Source organism: Bos mutus, chromosome 3, assembly GCF_027580195.1.
Source record: "Bos mutus isolate GX-2022 chromosome 3, NWIPB_WYAK_1.1, whole genome shotgun sequence".
Lineage (NCBI taxonomy): Eukaryota > Metazoa > Chordata > Mammalia > Artiodactyla > Bovidae > Bos > Bos mutus.
The window spans coordinates 89,264,036-89,281,977 of record NC_091619.1 but is presented as its reverse complement, the minus strand read 5'-3'; the positions used below and the strand labels follow the sequence as shown (position 1 = coordinate 89,281,977).

Sequence of the window (17,942 nt, the reverse complement as noted above, 5' to 3'; positions counted from 1 at the left end):
GGGAGTTGGTTTCCATCAGCTCCGTGGGCAGTCCTAGGCCACGGCTGAAGGGAATCTGACCAGCCCCCTGGCTCAATGGAACAGCCGGAAAAGACACAAACAAAACCCAGACCCCAGTTAGTCCAGAACTGCCTCCCTCTGACCCAGGTGAACTTGTTGAGGTCTAACCTGCCTATGACTTGGCCCACCCTCTGCACATGCTGCTCCTTCAGCCTGGAGGCTCCGCCCCGTTCCTACCCGCCAAAACTCAGGAGTCCCCAGCAGAAGGTTTTACACACAGGCTTCACCCATGCTGACCCTTCCTCCAGGCTCCTGAATCACTTGTCCACAATACGTGCCTCCAGCCTGCACCTGTGAAAGGGTGACCTGAAGACCCGTGGGGTGGGGTCCTAGCCCTCCTTTGATGCAGGAGTGGATAAGTTCAGAGAAGTTAGGTCCCACAGTAGGTGGGAGGCCTTGTTCTCCAACTGCGCTCTCCTGGCCTCTCACCGGCTGGGGCAGTGACTTGATTCCTGTAGAGGCTGGGGAAGCGCTTAAAGGCAGGCAGTTATTTCTGAGAACGCTTATCTCCTGGGGATGTCAGTGTTCGAAAGACCTGTGGCTTGCTCAGGATGCCACAGCCCTTTCAGACTGAACGCAATAGCTCTTGGAGGAGTTTCGTGTCCCGTTCCCAAGCCCGCTTCGTGGGACAGTAGTGGCGGGATGGCCCCCGAGGACCGCGGATTGCCGACAGTTCAGGGAGGTAGCGGTTAAGAAGGGTCTTGCCGCTCCCGTCACCCCCTTCGCCCTGGGAAACCTCATCCCCAGCCAGCCATCTCGCTGTTCCTTTAAGGTCGGGCGCGGCACCTGGAGCCACCCGGAGCCTCTCCACCCGGGAGTCTCCGCCCGTCCGGCTGCCGGCCGCGAGGACGCGGATCCGATGAGAGGTGGGGCGGGCGGCGTCCCGGAGCCCAAGCGCAGGTTCCCCGCAGCCGTCTGCCAAGCCCGGGGCGGGGGCGGGGCTGGTCATCACCGTAGTCGACAGCCAAGCAGGACTCCGTGCGCCCCTCAAAGCCCCCACCCGGTGGCCGAACCCCTGCGCGGTGAAGGGGCCTTGGCACCGCTCCCACCGGGACCGGGACGGGACCCTTGGACTAGACCCGCAGCCGGACGTTAGCGTTTCTGCGGGGACGTGGAGAGCAGGGCTGGAGGACTGTCGCCGGGGCCGCCCCTACCGCTACGCGCCCCCAGCAGGCCGGAGGGACCGTCTTTCCCAGGTTCGCTCTGCCCTCGGGCTCGACAGCCACCGGTGGATTCGTCGGGCTCCTCGCGCCAGGACTACGCCTGACCCTACGGCGCGATGACTGCGCCCAAGGTGGGTATAAACTTCCTTAACCTCCCCCCGCCCCGCCTCCCGTCTTCAGGAGCAGCTAGTCTCCTCCTAAGCCAACCCTGCCTGGTCCCCTTCCCTTCACCTTGACCTCAGTGGTTTAGTGCGCGGAGTTTGGACACCCAAGTCTCCTCCTAATTGTGTTGTAACTCAATGGGTGGCTCTTGGAGCCTCAGTTTGCCCCAGGGTTATGGTGAAGATAGTTCAGAACCCTTCTTGTTCAGATGGTTTAGTTCTTTACAGAAAACTGGCACCTAAAGTTCTCTTGTTGGTAGTGGGGACAGTGGGATATTATTGTGCCCATTTCACAAAGGAGGAAACTGAGGCATGGAGAATCTAGGCAACTTACCCAGTGCCAGAGCCAGGGTTCCTCCTCTGTCCAGCTGTGTCACTACTTGCCAGCCTCCCATTTCATCTTCACAACTTGCTCCTCCCCAGGAGGCAGTAATTTGAGCTCGGAGATGTTGAGCACCCTGATCAAGATCACAGAGCAAACAGAGTGGCTATAGTCAAAGGGACATTACTTTACCTACAAAGGTCCGTCTAGTCAAAACTATGGTTTTTCCAATAGTCATGTATGGATGTGAGAGTTGCACCATAAAGAAAGCTGAGCGCCGAAGAATTGATGCTTTTGAACTGTGGTGTTGGAGAAGACTCTTGAGAGTCCCTTGGACTGCCAGGAGATCCAACCAGTCCATCCTAAAGGAAATCAGTCCTGAATATTCATTGGAAGGACTGATGCTGAAGCTGAAACTCCAATACTTTGGCCACCTGATTTGAAGAACTGACGCATTGGAAAAGACCCTGAGGTTGGGAAAGATTGAAGGCGGGACGAGAAGGGGATGACAGAGGATGAGATGGTTGGATGGCATCACCAACTCGACGGACATGCGTGTGAGCAAGCTTTGGGAGTTGGTGATGGACAAGGAAGCCTGGTGTGCTGCAGTCCATGAGGTCACAAAGAGTTGGACACAGCTAAGCGACTGAACTGATAGAGGGAGTGATAACTCTAGCTGGTGGGAGGTGTGGGTGGTAGCAGCAGAAAGGCTTCTGCGAGGATGTGGTGTTTGGCATGGGTCTCAAAGGGGGTTGTGAAATGAGGGCCCTGAATGGGGACAGAGGGCTCTCCAGGTGGAGGGAACAGCAGGTGTACAGGACCCTAGGTGGCAGGAACTTGGGTGCATGGATTGGAATAGGAGGGAGCTGGAAGGAGGGGGCCAGCCTGGCAGCCTGAGTGCTGGATTGGGAAAGACACTTCTCTGGGGCTGGACTGGTGTCATGCCCTCCAGGGCAGGGAGCCCTTCCTTCCTCCCCTCGATCAGGGTCCAGGGTACACTCCTGTGAAGGGTGAGTAAACTGCCTGAAGACCACCTCTCTGAAATGGACCAGGGGAATCTTGGGTGAGCACATCCTGCTGATAATCAATCAGAGCCCCGATCTGTAAAAATAAAACTACCGCACAACAGGGCAGTCTGTCCTTCGTCCAGCAGACACTGACAGCTTCCACCGCCCAGGGGTGGCAGGTCATTGTGTGCTCTGCCTGCCCATGGAGCGGGGGAATCCATATGGAGAGAGGGTGACTCACACAGGAGATGACACGGCATCCAGTGAGACCATGCTAGGGGTGATCCAGGGGCTTCTCTGAGGTCTGGAAGCATTCGAGTCAGGATGAAGGGCAGGGTGTTTTAGAAAGTGGGAACTGCCTGAGCTAAAGACTTACAAATGCATCTATTCACAGCATGGTCTCAACTTTATATACTGAAAAATACAGATCTATCTAGCTGTGCAGTCACAGGTATTTGAGTTAGACTAGTGTGTGTGTGTGTGTGTGGAGAAGGCAAAGGCACCCCACTCCAGTACTCTTGCCTGGAAAATCCCATGGACTTAGGAGCCTGGTAGACTGCAGTCCATGAGGTCAGGTCGCTAGGATTCGGATACGACTGAGCGACTTCACTTTCACTTTTCACTTTCATGCATTGGAGAAGGAAATGGCAACCCACTCCAGTGTTCTTGCCTGGAGAATCCCAGGGACGAGGGAGCCTGGTGGGCTGCCGTCTATGGGATTGCACAGAGTTGGACACGACTGAAGCGACTTAGCAGCAGCAGCAGTGTGTGTGTGTGTTAGTAGCTTAGTTGTGTCTGACTCTTTGCAACCCCATGGATTGTAGCCAACCAGGCTCCTCTGTCCATGGAATTCTCCAGGCAAGAATACTGGAGTGAGCAGCCATTCTCTTCTCCAAGGGATCATCCCAGCCCAGGGATCAAACCTGGGTATCTTGCATTGCAGTCTTCTTTACCAGATTCTTTACCATCTGAGCCACCAGGGAGTCAGAGTAGACCTGGTTCAGATTTGGCATTGACCTCAGACAAGCTGTCACCCTTGCAGCTCCAGTGTCTTTGGGACCTAGTGCTGTTGCAAGGATTAAGATGGGGGACACCTGTAAATTGCTGGGTGTGGTTCCCATTCCCTGTAAATGCCCAGTACACACGTGCTGCCACTATCATCAGGTATGCAGGCCAAGGGAGGAGGACCCAAAAGGAAGCATCCACTGTGGATTGTGCTCATCTCTGGTGGGCAGCATTAATGATATTTGCATTTTTATTCTCTTAGGTGGTTTTCTCCTCTCCTCCACAATGAGGAACTATTGCTTTTATAGAAATTTAAAAGCATCATAAGTTACCTTACAATGCAAGGGTTGACACACAAGCTGTATGCTGCTTTGGTAAAGTCTCTCACCTTCCTGGACTCAGTCTCAGTTCAGTTCAGTTGCTCAGTTGTGTCTGACTCTTTGCGACCCCATGGACTGCAGCATGCCAGGCCTCCCTGTCCATCACCAACTCCTGGAGGTTGTTCAAACTCATGTCCATTGAGTCGGTGATGCCATCCAACCATCTCATCCTCTGTCATCCCCTTCTCCTCCTGCCTTCAATCTTTCCCAGCCTCGGGGTCTTTTCAAATGAGTCAGTTCTTCACATCAGGTGGCCAAAGTATTAGAGTTTCAGCTTCAGCATCAGTCCTTCCGAAGAATATTCAGGACTGATTTTCTTAGGATGGACTGGTTGGATCTCCTTGCTGTCCAAGGGACTCTCAAGAGTCTTTTCCAACACCATGGTTCAAAAGCATCAATTCTTCAGTGCTTAGCTTTCTTTATAGTCCAACTCTCACATCCATACATGACCACTGGAAAAATCATAGCTTTGACTAGATGGACCTTTGTTGGCAAAGTAGTGTCTCTGTTTTTTAATAAGCTGTCCAGGTTGGTCATAACTTTTCTTCCAAGGAGCAAGAGTCTTTTAATTTCATGGCTGCAGTCACCATCTGCAGTGAATTTGAAGCCCCCAAAATAGTCTGTCACTGTTTCCATTGTTTCCCCATCTATTTGCCATGAAGTGATGAGACCAGATGCCATAATCTTAGTTTTCTGAATGTTGAGTTTTAAGCCAACCTTTTCACTCTCCTCTTTCACTTTCATTAAGAGGTTCTTTAGTTCTTCTTTGCTTTCTGCCATAAGGGTGGTGTCATCTGCCATAAGGGTGGACTCAGTCTAGTCATTTGCAAAACAAGAATTTCTTTTCCTGCCCGACCATCTGCCTCTGTTGTGGTCAGATGAGATGCCAGGTGTGAAGGGGGACTGTCAAATGTCAATATATAGGTGAGGGGTTACTGTTACCGATTTGCTGGGGTTTTTTTTTCTTCCAGCTTTTCCTTCTGACAGCCTCTCCTTGCTGTCTTTGGAGAGAGTGTAGTGAGGTTCTTTTTCTCCCCCAGAGAAAATGCCTTGAGCTGGAGACAGGAGGCACTTGCCCCACTGACAGATTCACAGGAAGAGAACCAAAGGTAATTTACAAATGGCTTGTTTCTACATGCTTCTGGTGGCCTGGAGGCTCATAAAGATTGGGGTCCACTCCTAGAGCACCTCATTTCATGTATACATTTTATCTTTCTCGCTCACATGTGTACATACAAACACATACACACTATTTAAAAAAATTTATTTTTTAATTGAAAGATAATTGCTTTACAGAATTTTGCTGTTTTCTGTCAAACCTCAACATGAATCAGCCATAGGTATACATATATCCCCTCCCTTTTGAAACTCCCTCCCATCTCCCTCCCCATCCCACCGCTCTGGGTTGATACAGAGCCCCTGTTTGAGTTTCCTGAGCCATACAGCAAATTCCTGTTGGCTATCTATTTTACACATGGTAATGTAAGTTTCCGTGTCACTCTTCCCATACATCTCACCCTCTCCTCCCCTCTCCCCATGTCCATAAGTCTATTGTCTTATGTCTGTTTCTCCATTGTTGCCCTGTAAATAAATTCTTCAGTACCATTTTTCTAGATTCTGTATATATGCATATACACGTTTTTAAACACATCTGGAAATATGCCCTTTTGAAATCTAAAGTCTCACCTACTAGATCTTGAACACTTTGCCATGCTCTTCAGCTCCCCGAGCGCGCTTTCCTGGTGGCTCAGAGGTTAGAGCGTCTGCCTGCAATGTGGGAGACCTGGGTTCGATCTCTGGGTCAGGAAGATCCCCTGGAGAAGAAAATGGCAACCCACTCCAGTACTCTTGCCTGGAGAATCCCATGGATGGAGGAGCCTGGTGGGCTACAGTCCACGGGGTCGCTAAGAGTCGGACACGACTGAGTGAGTTCACTTTCAGCTCCCTGAGGACTGTGTGTCTGAATGACTGCACAGCAGGGCGTTGTGCAGTTGTACCCTGTTAGGCTGGGCAAGCCCCATTTGGAAGGCTGACCATTAGTCTTCCTGAGGTCTACGAGTCCCTGGCCCTCTCCTTCCCTGGCTCAACCTGTGGAAGAGGAGAGGAGGACTCTGTATAGATGAGGAGACAGGTCAGGCGCAGTTGGGAGGCTTATCCCAGGACATGGCTGGTGAGCTGCAGAGTAGGGACCAAAACCAGACTCCAAGGCTGGGTGCTGCAGCAGCTGGCGTCCTGTATTCCCTCCCCTCTCCCAATCCCTCCCAGCTAGGAGAGGGGCATTTCACCCAACAAGGTTTATTCAGCAACACTGTTTCTCATTTAGGAGAATTTCTTTAACACCTGTTTATGGAGCAGCTACTATGTGTTAAGCACTGGGGGATAGAGCTGTAAACAAGGCTGATACAGACCCTGCCCTCAGGGAACTTGCTGTCTGGTGAGGACAAGACACAAAGAGAAGTCAAACAGACAGATAACAGTTTGGTCAATGAAGGCCCAGGGAACTCTGAGTTTAAAGTGTCCCCTTTGAAGGCTTCTTGGGTGAGAGTCAAGCTGAGCGTGGAGAGGACATTGATGATAGCAAGTTACCAGGGAGAGGGAACAGCGTGTACAATGACCTGGATGTTGGTTTTGGAGAAATCCCTTCCCGTCTGTATAATCTGGAGCCAGGATTCCTCCCAAGTGTTTTTTTCCACCCCCTGGGCATTTTGTTTTTCCTCACTGAGATAATACTGTGTGCTTAATTTGGCACCTAAGTTGGAAAAAGTCAGATATCATAAGAATTTCCCCCTGTTGTTAAATATCTGTGCTGAGCTTGATTTTTTTTTTTTTTAAATCAGTCATGGAATATACCATCTAGATTTTATGCCATGCTTTATTCACCCTTTCCCTATAGTTGGACATTTAGGCTCTTTCCAAATTATGACCATTAAAAATAAGCTCACAAAAACCATCTTTTTGCATGAAATTTTGTTTTGTGTTGTGAATCTCAGCTCCAGGCTTCTCAATGCCCTTTCCCCACTGGCGCCGGTACCTGCCCTGGGTTTCAGTGTCTTCCTCGGTCAGATGGAGATTTGTTGTAGTTGTTGTTTAGTCACTAAGTCACGTCCGATTCTTTTGAAACTCCATGGACTGTAGCCCACCCGGCTCCTCTGTCCATGGAATTTCCCAGGCAAGAATACTGGAATGGGTTGCCATTTCCTTCTCCAGGGAATCTTCCCAACCCAGGGATTGAACCCAGGTCTCCTGCATTGCAGGCAAATTCTTTATCAACTTAGCCACCAGGGAAGCCTATCAAATGGAGATAAGAGCATCACCCTTTCGAGATTGTGACCTGGGTGAAGTGAGACAACGCATAAGCAGCAAGCCCCTCTCCTGGCAGGCCTGGCGGACCCCACAGGGTTCACTCTTCTCCCTCCCAGCCTGCAGGAGACACAGAGAGGAATCTCGTACCACCAAGCAGATGAGGCCTCTGAGTCCTGGGGGAAGGCTGGGCAGGAAACAGCCGCACTTACTGAGTCCTGCCAGGTCCCAGGTGTGGTGCCAGGGCCTTGGGACACATGATCTATGGCCTTCAGAGCAGCCCTGGAGGGCTGGGAGCCTCACCTCCATTCCACAGATGAGGAAGCAGAGGCACAGAGGAGTCAAATGACCCCTCCGAGACTGCTCAGTGATCTCAGGCAGGACTAAACCCACATCTGGTACCCAGCAGGCCTCTCACAGGGCTTGTTTCTTCTTTTCTCTCCTTTTCTGTCCAGACTTGTGACAGGGCCCGCGTGGCCTCCACCCTGCGCTACTGCATGATGGTCAGCGGCACGGTGGTCCTAGTGGCTGGGACTCTCTGCTTCGCCTGGTGGAGTGAAGGAGATGCAGGCCCCCACCTGGCCAGTCGGCCCCACCCACTGGATGCCCTGAGCCTGGGGCCCCCGGTGCCCTGCTCAGGTCGGTCAGCTTCTTCTGCTGTGGCGCAGGTGGCCTGCTGCTGCTCTTCGGCCTGCTGTGGTCAGTCAAGGCCAGCACCCAGAAGCTGCCTCGATGGGACCCATACCACCTCTCCAGGGACCTGTACTACCTCACTGTGGAGTCCTCAGAGAAGCAGAGCTGCAGGTCAGGTGCAGCTGCGGGGAGTGGGGGCCACAGGCAGGGCCCGGTCACACCATCAGGCATTTACTCAGCAAACTCCCATGGGGTTTCTCCTCTGGTCTAGGCTTTACCTATGCTTTGGGGTCCTGGAGGCTGATCAGCACTCCTGAAAGTGTTTTAAGTCCCTTGACAGAGGCAGGCTTTGACAAATCAGAGTAGTTAAAGCTGTGAAAGAGGGCAGACGTGGTCCTGTGGGACATGGAAAAATCCAGGAAGGCTTCCTGGAGGAAGTGGCAGTAGAAATTAGCATGGTATTGGGCAGAGTAGTGTAGGGGTTAAGAACTTACCCACAGGAGTCAGACCCATAGGGATCCTCTCCTGGTTCTGTCACTAACTAGCTATGGGACTTCAGGAGATTATGCAACTCCACTGAACCTCAACATCTCATCAGAAATGAAACAGGAGTCATAAGAATGACAAATGTAGCAAATGCCTGTATGGCAGTTGCATGTTGTTGAGTCGCTAAGTCCTGTCTGGCTCTTTGCGACCCCATGGACTGCAGCACGCCAGGCTTCCCTGTCTCTCACTGTCTCCTGGAGATTTTTCAAACTCGTGTCCATTGAGTCAGTGATGCCATGCCATCCAAACACCTTATCCTCTGGCTCCCCCTTCTCCTCCTGCCCTCTGTCTTTCCCAGCATCAGGGTCTTTTCCAACGAGTCCGCTCATAGTACTTACCTGAGATGATGTAAACGAAGAACTCAGCCTAGAGCCTGGCACATGATAGATGTACAACAAATGTCAACTTTTCCTCAAGTGGATAAGGTGGAGAGGGGTGTCTTAAGCAGGCAGAGGAGTGTGCAAAAGCCCAGGGATGAGGTAGGCAATGGAGGAAAAAATCTTACATTTACATAATATTTCTCATGTTTTTCTAAATCACTCCCTCCCAGGAGACTGTTTAGGCCTTTTTCCCTTAATCCTCCCTCATGGAATGTTAATACCACAGATATACTGTATATTTGGTCTGCATGTATATCTGTGCTTTATACATAAACACAGTATCAGCAAGATTCCCAGAACCAGTTTTTGCCCTGTTGAGAATGCATGTATCTTACATGCTCTTATTATGTACTTACTCTTTCAACAAGCGTCTGCTGTGCCTGCATATGTCAGGGGCCTGCATGTACCTTCCCCAGTCCAGCCCACCTGCAAGGTAAGAAGTACTATTTACAGAAAAAGAGGGTGAGGGTTATACAGCTAGAAAGCGGCAGAGCCTGTGGGCTGTGAGGTGTGTGTTCGTTCCCCACACTACTCTGTAAGCACTGGATTTGCATGCACTAAGGGCTAAACCAGATATCCGTGAGTTGGCCTGGGACCCTGGGCACTCTTCTTCCCTGATTTAGAGAGGTAAATGTGTCCCGAGTTAAAGAAGGTAACAGATTAGTCCCTGCTACTGGCCTGGGACTCCCTGAGGTCACAGACAATAGAGTGTTCAATGGAAGTCCCTTAGTCCAGTGGTCAGGCCTTGGTTTGACTTTAGAGGGAAGGGCAGGACCTTGGGGCCTCTTCACTTCTCAGATGAGAAACCTGGGTCTCAGAGAGACCAGTGACCTATCTGGTCACTCAGTGAGTTATTGGTTGGAACCAGATCATGCCTCAGGATACCTGTCCTTCCCCGCCCAGCCTGACCTGAGCACAGAGAGTGGATGTTGTCAATACACACAGTCGTGTTGACCCAACAGGGTCCGGGCCACAGCTGCATGTCAGGTGGGGGAACTCAGCCTTATTTCCCAGCTGAGCCAGGGAGGAACTCACCCATTGCAGGGTACTCATGGTCCATCAAGTTCAGAGACCATGTCTTAGACTCAGAGCTGGGATGGCTTCATGTTGGTGAGGCTGCTTCTGCTAATGGTTCTTTTTTGTCCCTGGGGCTGAGCCATCCTGGCCCTCCTACTGAAAGCCCAGCATCTGGGCCCCATGGGAAGGTCACTTAGTTGTCCCTGCCTCCAGGCACCTTGTTCTCTGTGGGTAACTCCAGGTTAGAGACAAAGGCCATCTAGGCTGATGGCTTGGTGGGCCCATTTCCCTCTTGGGGGCTCAGTGTCCTCATTTATTCATCTGCTTATTCTTTCATGCATTTCACCAACATTTACTGAGTACCTAATTCTGCAGGGCACTTACAATGAAGCAGTGGACAAAATAGACAAAACCCCTACTCTCAGGGGCTCCCATATAAAATGTGAGCCCTAGATGAAGTGCCTGGGTGGGAGGCCTCTGGGATTCCCCACTCCCAACCACAGTGAGAACAGCAGAAAAAAGCACCGGTCTAGTTGGACATAAGGCTGTCAATGTCCACTCTTTCCTAAGCTGTGTGTTCTTGACTTAGACTCTCTGAGCCATATCTGGTTTTTCCCGTCAAACCTGGAATTTTCTCTGGGATTGCCGTTAGGCTCAAACGAGATGATAGATGGGGAGGTGTATTTACTGCAACACTCAGTCCTCTTCGTTTGCTTTCAGTTGATGATGTCCTTTCATGCCCACTGATTTAAGCTTCGCTGCTTAAAAGGCAGTGTCAGGTCCATTTTACAGATGAGAAAGCTGAGGTTTGGCGAGATCAGGGGTCGGGTAGGGGAGGTGTGACGGTTGGTGTGGGCCGGGGCTTGGCCGCTTAGTTGATGTGTGGCCCTAGCTTACCTGTGCGATGACTGACCAGGCTCGTCACGAATGTGAAATGAGATTAGAGAGCTTGAGTGGAGGGCAAATAGTGCTTCACCCCTGGCCCCTTTCCCCTTTCCCTACTGTTTGTCTGACTCAGCTGAATGGTGGAGAGGCTGGTGCTAGGCTCGGATCTCCTGTCGCCACCAGGCTCAGCGAAGCTTCCTGAGCACGGGGACCACAGCCTGCGGCCTGCCCGCCCCACCCAGCTGCAGGGAGCCACGTCCAGAAAACGCCATGAATGGGTCTGCACCTCAAGTGTGCCATGTGGTCCCCCTGCCTCAGGCTTCATGTTTCCCAAGTTTCTGACTTTCGGGACCATGACTGTGGTGACCTGGGGCTGGGTGGGCCCAGCTGGCTAGGTGAGATGGTGTGAGGGCTACTGCACCTCTGCCCTCTAAGCAAACTTCCTGCTGTGGGCTGGTCTCACCTGGCAGCTGTGCCCTGCCCTGCCAGCTGTTGCCTGCTGAAGCAGTGCCAGGGGTACCCAAAGCCTGCCTCGTGTCTCCCAGGCTTGGAGAAGTAGGGAGTGGCTGGGGCATGGCTAGGAGGTGAGCATGGCAGGAGATGTGGGCTTCTGGAAGCCTAATCACCCATATTTTCCTGAGTTGTCAAAGCATTTTCCCTTTCCCTGAATCTATAAAATAGAAATTGTTATCTTCATGTTACGGATGAGGAAAAAGAGGCTCAGATTGGGTATGAACATAGCCTAGGTCACATAGCAATTGAACCTAGCTTGCCTGCCTCCAGGAGTGATATTCTTTGTCTGCCCTCACTTCAAATGACAGTGTGAGTCAGAGGCGGGTGGGACCCCTTATCAGCTTCCTTGGCTGAAGTGCCCCGTGTTACCTCATTTAATCTTCATATGGTCCTGTGAGGTCGGTGCCCGTATCGTCCCTGTTTACAGATGCGGAAACTGGGACTCAGGTTAATAGAGTTACTTACTGGTTGCAAAAGTTTTCACTTTCATCTCAGGTTCACAGGATTTGTTAACAAAATAAGCCACTCGTTATATACAAATAAGTAATACGGATATTTATTAGAGAATTGTCTAACTTATTTTCAACATACTAACATTAAAAGAAAGAGAAATAGACCAGAGAATACATCACCAAATTGGGTTTTGACCAACATCCAGACTTAAACAGCGCTGGGAAGTCCCATGTTACAGCACATCTAGAGTCCCAGTTGGGAAAGGGTCGTAGGTAGCGGTCGGCTCTGTGGGTGAGACTTCAAAGACTGCAGTTTGGGGTTCCCATTTATAATCCCAGGATGGTGGCAAACTCACATCATCATCAGTCTGTGACCAAATTGCAGCTCTGACTTCGTGTTGCTGCTGCTGCTAAGTCGCTTCAGTCGTGTCCGACTCTGTGCGGTCCCAGAGACGGCCTCCCACCAGGCTCCCCGGTCCCTGGGATTCTCCAGGCAAGAACACTGGAGTGGGTTGCCATTTCCTTCTCCATTGCATGAAAGTGAAAAGTGAAAGTGAAGTCGCTCAGTCGTGTCTGACTCATAGTGACCCCATGGACTGCAGCCTACCAGGCTCCTCAGTCCATGGGATTTTCCAGGCAAGAGTACTGGAGTGGGTTGCCATTGCTGGCTTCGTGTTAATGTTGTTTATTTTGTCTTGTAAAACTTGGAATGTTGTCGTTAAGCCTGGGGCTTGGTTGGCCAGGGCCCCCTCTAGCGGCTCAACAATCTCAAGATTTCTCCTGCATCTTATCTATGGTGCTGCAAGTCTTGCACTCACAGCAGACAGTCACTCACAGTCAGGGCAGTGTCCAGGCAGGTTAGAAGCAAGGTCAGAGGCCTGCTCTGCTTTGGCTCTGAAGCCTAAACAAGACTATTCATTTAATTTCCCTAACACTGACCCATGATCTCCTACTGACAATGTGGCTGAGCAGGGAGCTGAACCAGCCAACGCTGTGACTCATAATCAACCTTAGAGACACTTGGGGTGGGAAGGGACCTCCAGAATCACCTGTCAGCCCCTGTATGTGGCAGTATCTTCCCAAAGCAGAAGCAGCCCAGACATAGGATCAGTGACATTCCTACCCCCAAGGTCCTGGGAAGGGAAGGAACACTGATTCCCCACAGATGATTCTCCAGGGCCCTGAGAGGACGGAGGATCAGCCTCATTTCCATCAGCTTTGGTGTGGCTGGGATGCAAGTGACCTATTCTTGGAATCTAGAGGGCAGAGCCTGGTCAGAAGAGCCTGGATGGAGACTCCAAGGACAAGTGGGAACTGACTTCCCACCTCCCAGGGAGGTGGGAAGGACTTTCCCTGCAGAGAGAATTGAGGAGACAGAGGGTGTGACGAGTCCAGGTGGAGAGCTAACTGAATGGAGAACTGACTACAAGGGAGGGAGAGCAGAGTCAAGGAGCTGAGGTGGGCAAGGGCTGGCGGCTGTCAAGCTCCAGCGGTGTTCGCGGGCCCAGGGAAGCCCATAGCCTCCCTCCCCTTCTCCCTGGTGTGCCGTCGGGTTTTACCCCACCCCTGTTGATAGCCTCTCTTCTGTCCCTCTAGGACCCCGAAGGTGATTACCGTCCCCACTTACGAGGAGGCTGTGTGCTGCCCACTGGCTGGGGGACCCTTGATACTACCTGCGTCCCCTGTGGAGGAAGACCTGGAACGCAGTGCCTCGGGGGATGCCCTGCCTGGGGCCCAGCCCCCCTTGCCTCCACCTAGCTATGAGAGCCTCATCTTTGCTGCCGGTGGCATCTCTGGAGAGACAGCACGTGGGGCTGCATGCTCCCTCACGGGCCCTGTTCAGATTACAGAGGGTGGAAGTTAAAGTCTTCTAGCAGGCCTGGAAGCTGGAGACCAATGATGGGCTTCTTCTAAGTGTCTGGTCCAGTGCCTGGTACACACAGGCAGTCAACAAATACTGCTGACTGCTGTTTCGTTTTTTCTCTTGCTGTGTAACAAATGGCTGAACATAAATCCATTTTATTATCTCTCGTGATTCTGTGGATTGCCTGGGCCCAGCTGGGTGGTTCTGCGGCCCCTTGTGATGTTGGTGGGGCTGCAGTCCCTGGGGCCCAGCATGCCCAAGATGCCACTTTCACGTGGCCGCTACTGTTGGCTGTCAGCTGGGAAATATTCTTGAGCTAATGAGGAAACTGGGGCCTAAAGGCAGAGCCAGGACTGGCCCAAAGTAATGCATTGAGTTTCGGTTATACCAAAAAAACATGAACTCTGAATTCAGACCATCTGTGCATGAGTTCCACCAGGTACCCGCTGAGGGACTTTGGACAAGTGACTGTACCTCTCTCTGCCTCAGTTTCCTCATCTGTTAAATGGGAATTACAGAGGCACCAGCCCCTACCTTAGAGAGCTGAGTTCTGAGCATTAAATGAGATGATAGCAGGTGACATTATGAGATCACACTGAACCTGCAGCTCAATGCTAATGTAGCAAACAATAAATGCAGACTTCTGAGCCTGTGGCAGCATCTCTTAAGCATGCAGTGATTGTTGGATTTTGTTAGTAGAGGTGACCCCCCTCCACTAGGCGCCTCTGCTCCCAGACCTCCTGTGACAGGGAGCTCCACACCTCTTCTTGTATTCCAGATATGATAGAAATGTCTACTTCCAGAATGTCATACCCCATTCACAGATGAGAAAACTATCCCAGAGAGGTTAAGTAACCTTCTGAGGGTCACTCCGCAAGCAGGAGTTCAAAGTCCTGGGGCTCAGTCAGAATCAGCTGTGTAGGTACAGCATTCCCCGAGGAGCGTCCCATTTACCAGGCCAGGCTCCCTGCAGTTCTTTCACATCCTCAAGTTCTTTGCCACAGGTAGTGTCCCCGTTTAACAGGTGTGGAAACTGAGTCTAAGAGAGGTAAAATCACAGAGAATAAAAGTTTTTCATATAAATAAATGTGTTTTCATTCAGGCCTGGTTTGGTTCCAGGCCTTGGATCCTCCCATGTAGGCCTGGACCAGCTCGTTACCTGCCATCCCATCTCCCTGTTCTGCCGGGGTCCCTTGACGTCTCCTCAAAGTTTAATGGAAAGTGTTAGTCATTCAGCTGTGCTGACTCTTTGCAAACCCATGGACTTATGGCTCACCAGGCCACTCACCCATGAAATTCTCCAGGCAAGAATACTGGAGTGGTTAGCCATTCCCTTCTCCAGGGGATCTTCCTGGCCCAGAGATCAAACCCGGTCTCCATTGCAGGCAGATTCTTTACTGTCTGAGCCACCAGGGAAGCCCACTGGACAGAATGAGCCTGATCAAACTCAGATGCGTGACACCCCTCCTGGGCTCAAAATCCTGAGTGGTTCCCAGGTCACTCTGAGTAATGAAATCTCTATCGAGGATGGTGTGGGTGGGTCTCGGTCCCTGCCCTTGCTCTCTGCTGCAGTCGGCCCTTCTATGGGCCTTTGCTCCTGTCTTCTCTCTCTGGAAGTTTTCCTCTAGGCTTACTCCTCATGCCCCTCACATCTTTGTCTGAACCTCTCTTCAAGATGCCATCCTGAGCCAATCTGTTAAAACTGTTATCCCACCCAGCACCCTGCACTCCCAGCCTCCTTCCTGCTCTACTTTTTAAATAACACCTGTCATCATTTAATATTTAAAATTAAAAATATTTAAAAGTTTCTTTGTTTATTATGTTTCTACCCCAGCAAGCTCTCCAAGAGCAGGGGTATTCTTGCTTCTTTCCTTTACTATTATATGCATACAATATATACAATTTCTTTACCTAAAGCTTAGAAACAGTGCCTGGCCCGTGGAAGATGCTCAGTAGATATTTGTTGACTGAAAATGAAACAAAAAAGGTCCGCTATCCTGGTCATTCCCGGGCCCTCTCTCAGCCACCTGAGCCAGATCTTGTGGCTCTTCTCGTGGATTTGTGGATCCTCTCCCTTCCCCATCACCAGATCCCAGATCCTTATCCTGTACTCCTCTCTCTCTTCCTTGTGTGTGCCTTGTACTTCCTGCTATGATGGAGATGCAGGTTTGAATTCTGGCTTGGCCCTGACCTTTCTGTGGGACCCTGAGATGCACAGGTGCAGGCACATGCGTCCATACACACGCACACACACCGGCTTTCACTGTGTACCTTGGGGATTTGGCTGTGGGAAGTGCAAGGGATTCATCAGGACCTCTGTAATTCCTAAGGGGTTAAAGGGGTTCCAGGCTGGGAAACAAAGCCCAGCTTCACTCCTACCTCCAGACAGGAATTTCCCCCAGGCAGGTGAGTTAATGAGTTGCAGGTGTGATTTGGAGGCACCACCTTTGCCAAGCAGGAGCTGGAAGAGGCAGGAGTTGGGGAGGGCTGGAAGACTGGAAAAACTTTTTCTATAGTCCTAAGTCATCTGCGTCCCAACTGAAAGTCCCCGGGAGGGGCAGTGGTTTGCTCAAGGTCACCAGCTCCTTGGAGGCAAAACCAGGGCCATGGAGCCAGTCTCCTGACAAGCCAGGGTCCTTTCTGAGCTGCAGTGGCCTCGACTGTGAACTGGGAAGGACTCAGGCTGAGCAGCCCCATGAGGCTGGGTCTGTCAACCCAGCCCCCAGGAGGCACTGGTTCTCTTTCTGACCTCTTTCCTCCCAGGCCGGCTGACCAGTTTATTTATCCATCACTCAGAGCTCACCTCTGATGCCTGTCCCCAGGCCTGGGACATCAGGGACATTCTGGGCTCAGGCCTCTCCCCTGCTTGCACTGTGCTCCTCCTTTGCCCTGTTTTCCTCTGCGTTGACCAATGACCCCACCCCCTGGAGCTCACCACCTCAAATCAGTTGGAAAATTCCCTCATTCTCCATCCCTTCAGCAGCTCTTTTAAAAAGTGTTCATTTTAATCTTTATAGCCCTAGGTTTCTGCTAGAGTCTGGTGACTGCCCCTCACTTCCACCGTCTCCTTTTGCTTCTTTCAACCTGATCTCAGAACCAGAGGATGGGTACAAAATGAAAATCCAACCCGTGTCACTCCCCGCATAACTCCCTTGGAGACTCCCCATTGGCCTCTGAAAGATGCTGGCTCCCCTGGCCTGACCCCAGGTTTCCTGCCTGCGTTTCCTCTCCGGCCTCCCTCTGCTCTGGAGCTGATAGCCATCCCTCCATTTCCAAATATGAATTGAGAGTCGACCAGGTCTAACCCTTGGAGATCCAACAATGAACAAAACAAAGCCCCAAGCCTGTAGGAGCTCGAATTCTAGTGGGGGAATTCAGACAAGTGGTGAGATTCATAACTTATGTGTACAGTGTAACTGATGGTGCTGTGGAGAAAAGTAAATTAGGAAAGGAGGGCAGGGAACACCTGGGGGAGGGGTTCTGCAGTTTTGAATGTCACACCAGAGAAGCTGACATCTGGATACAGACTTGAAGAAGGCAAGGGAGGGAGCTGTGCAGATATCTGGAGGAAGAGCATTCTAGGTGGAAGGATGAACAGGTGCAAAGGCCTATTCCCAGAAAAGCATGCAGCCAGGGAGACTGGGGTGGAGTAAGTGAGGGGAGGTGTGGCAGGAGACTATCTCAGAGCAGTGATAGGCTGGGCAGATTATCTAGGGTTTTATAGGCCATTTTAAGTCTTGAGTTTTACTCTGATAGGGAAGAGAACCATTCCAGGGCTCTGAGGAGAGAAGTGACATGGTCTAACCTGGTATTTGGGTTGAAAAGACACTGCAGCTGGCAAGGGGAGAAGCAGAGACCACTTAGAAGGACAGACATAATGGGCCTCAGACCAGAATGATGAGCTGTAGTGGGAGCTAGAAGTGATTCGATTCTTCTGTCTCACTGAAGTCAAAGTCTCTCTGGACTATAAAGTCCATGGAATTCTCCAGGCCAGAATATTAGAGTGGGTAGCCTTTCTCTTCTCCAGGGGATCTTCCCAATCCAGGGATCAAACCCAGGTCTCCCGCATTACAGGCAGATTCTTTATCAGCTGAGTCACAAAGGAAGCCCAAGAATACTGGAGTGGGTAGCCTATCCCTTCTCCAGGGAATCTTCCCCAGCCAGAAATCGAACCAGGGTCTCCTGCATTGCAGGCGGATTCTTTACCAACTGAGCTATCAGGGAAGCTCTCTGTCCCAGAGGCAGGGCCAATAG

At 51.3% G+C, this 17,942-nt stretch overlaps 1 protein-coding gene across 1 annotated transcript; it reads left to right on the top strand.

Annotated features, from left to right (window-relative positions):
• Positions 1 to 489: 489 nt before the first annotated feature.
• On the top strand, positions 490 to 14,827 carry TMEM61 (transmembrane protein 61). Its single transcript, XM_005908148.3, is given in 4 exon segments — positions 490 to 1,354; positions 7,854 to 7,968; positions 7,971 to 8,202; positions 13,421 to 14,827. Coding segments are annotated over 4 exon segments (630 nt in total). The 5' UTR covers positions 490 to 1,339; the 3' UTR covers positions 13,689 to 14,827.
• The last annotated feature ends 3,115 nt before the right edge of the window (positions 14,828 to 17,942 follow it).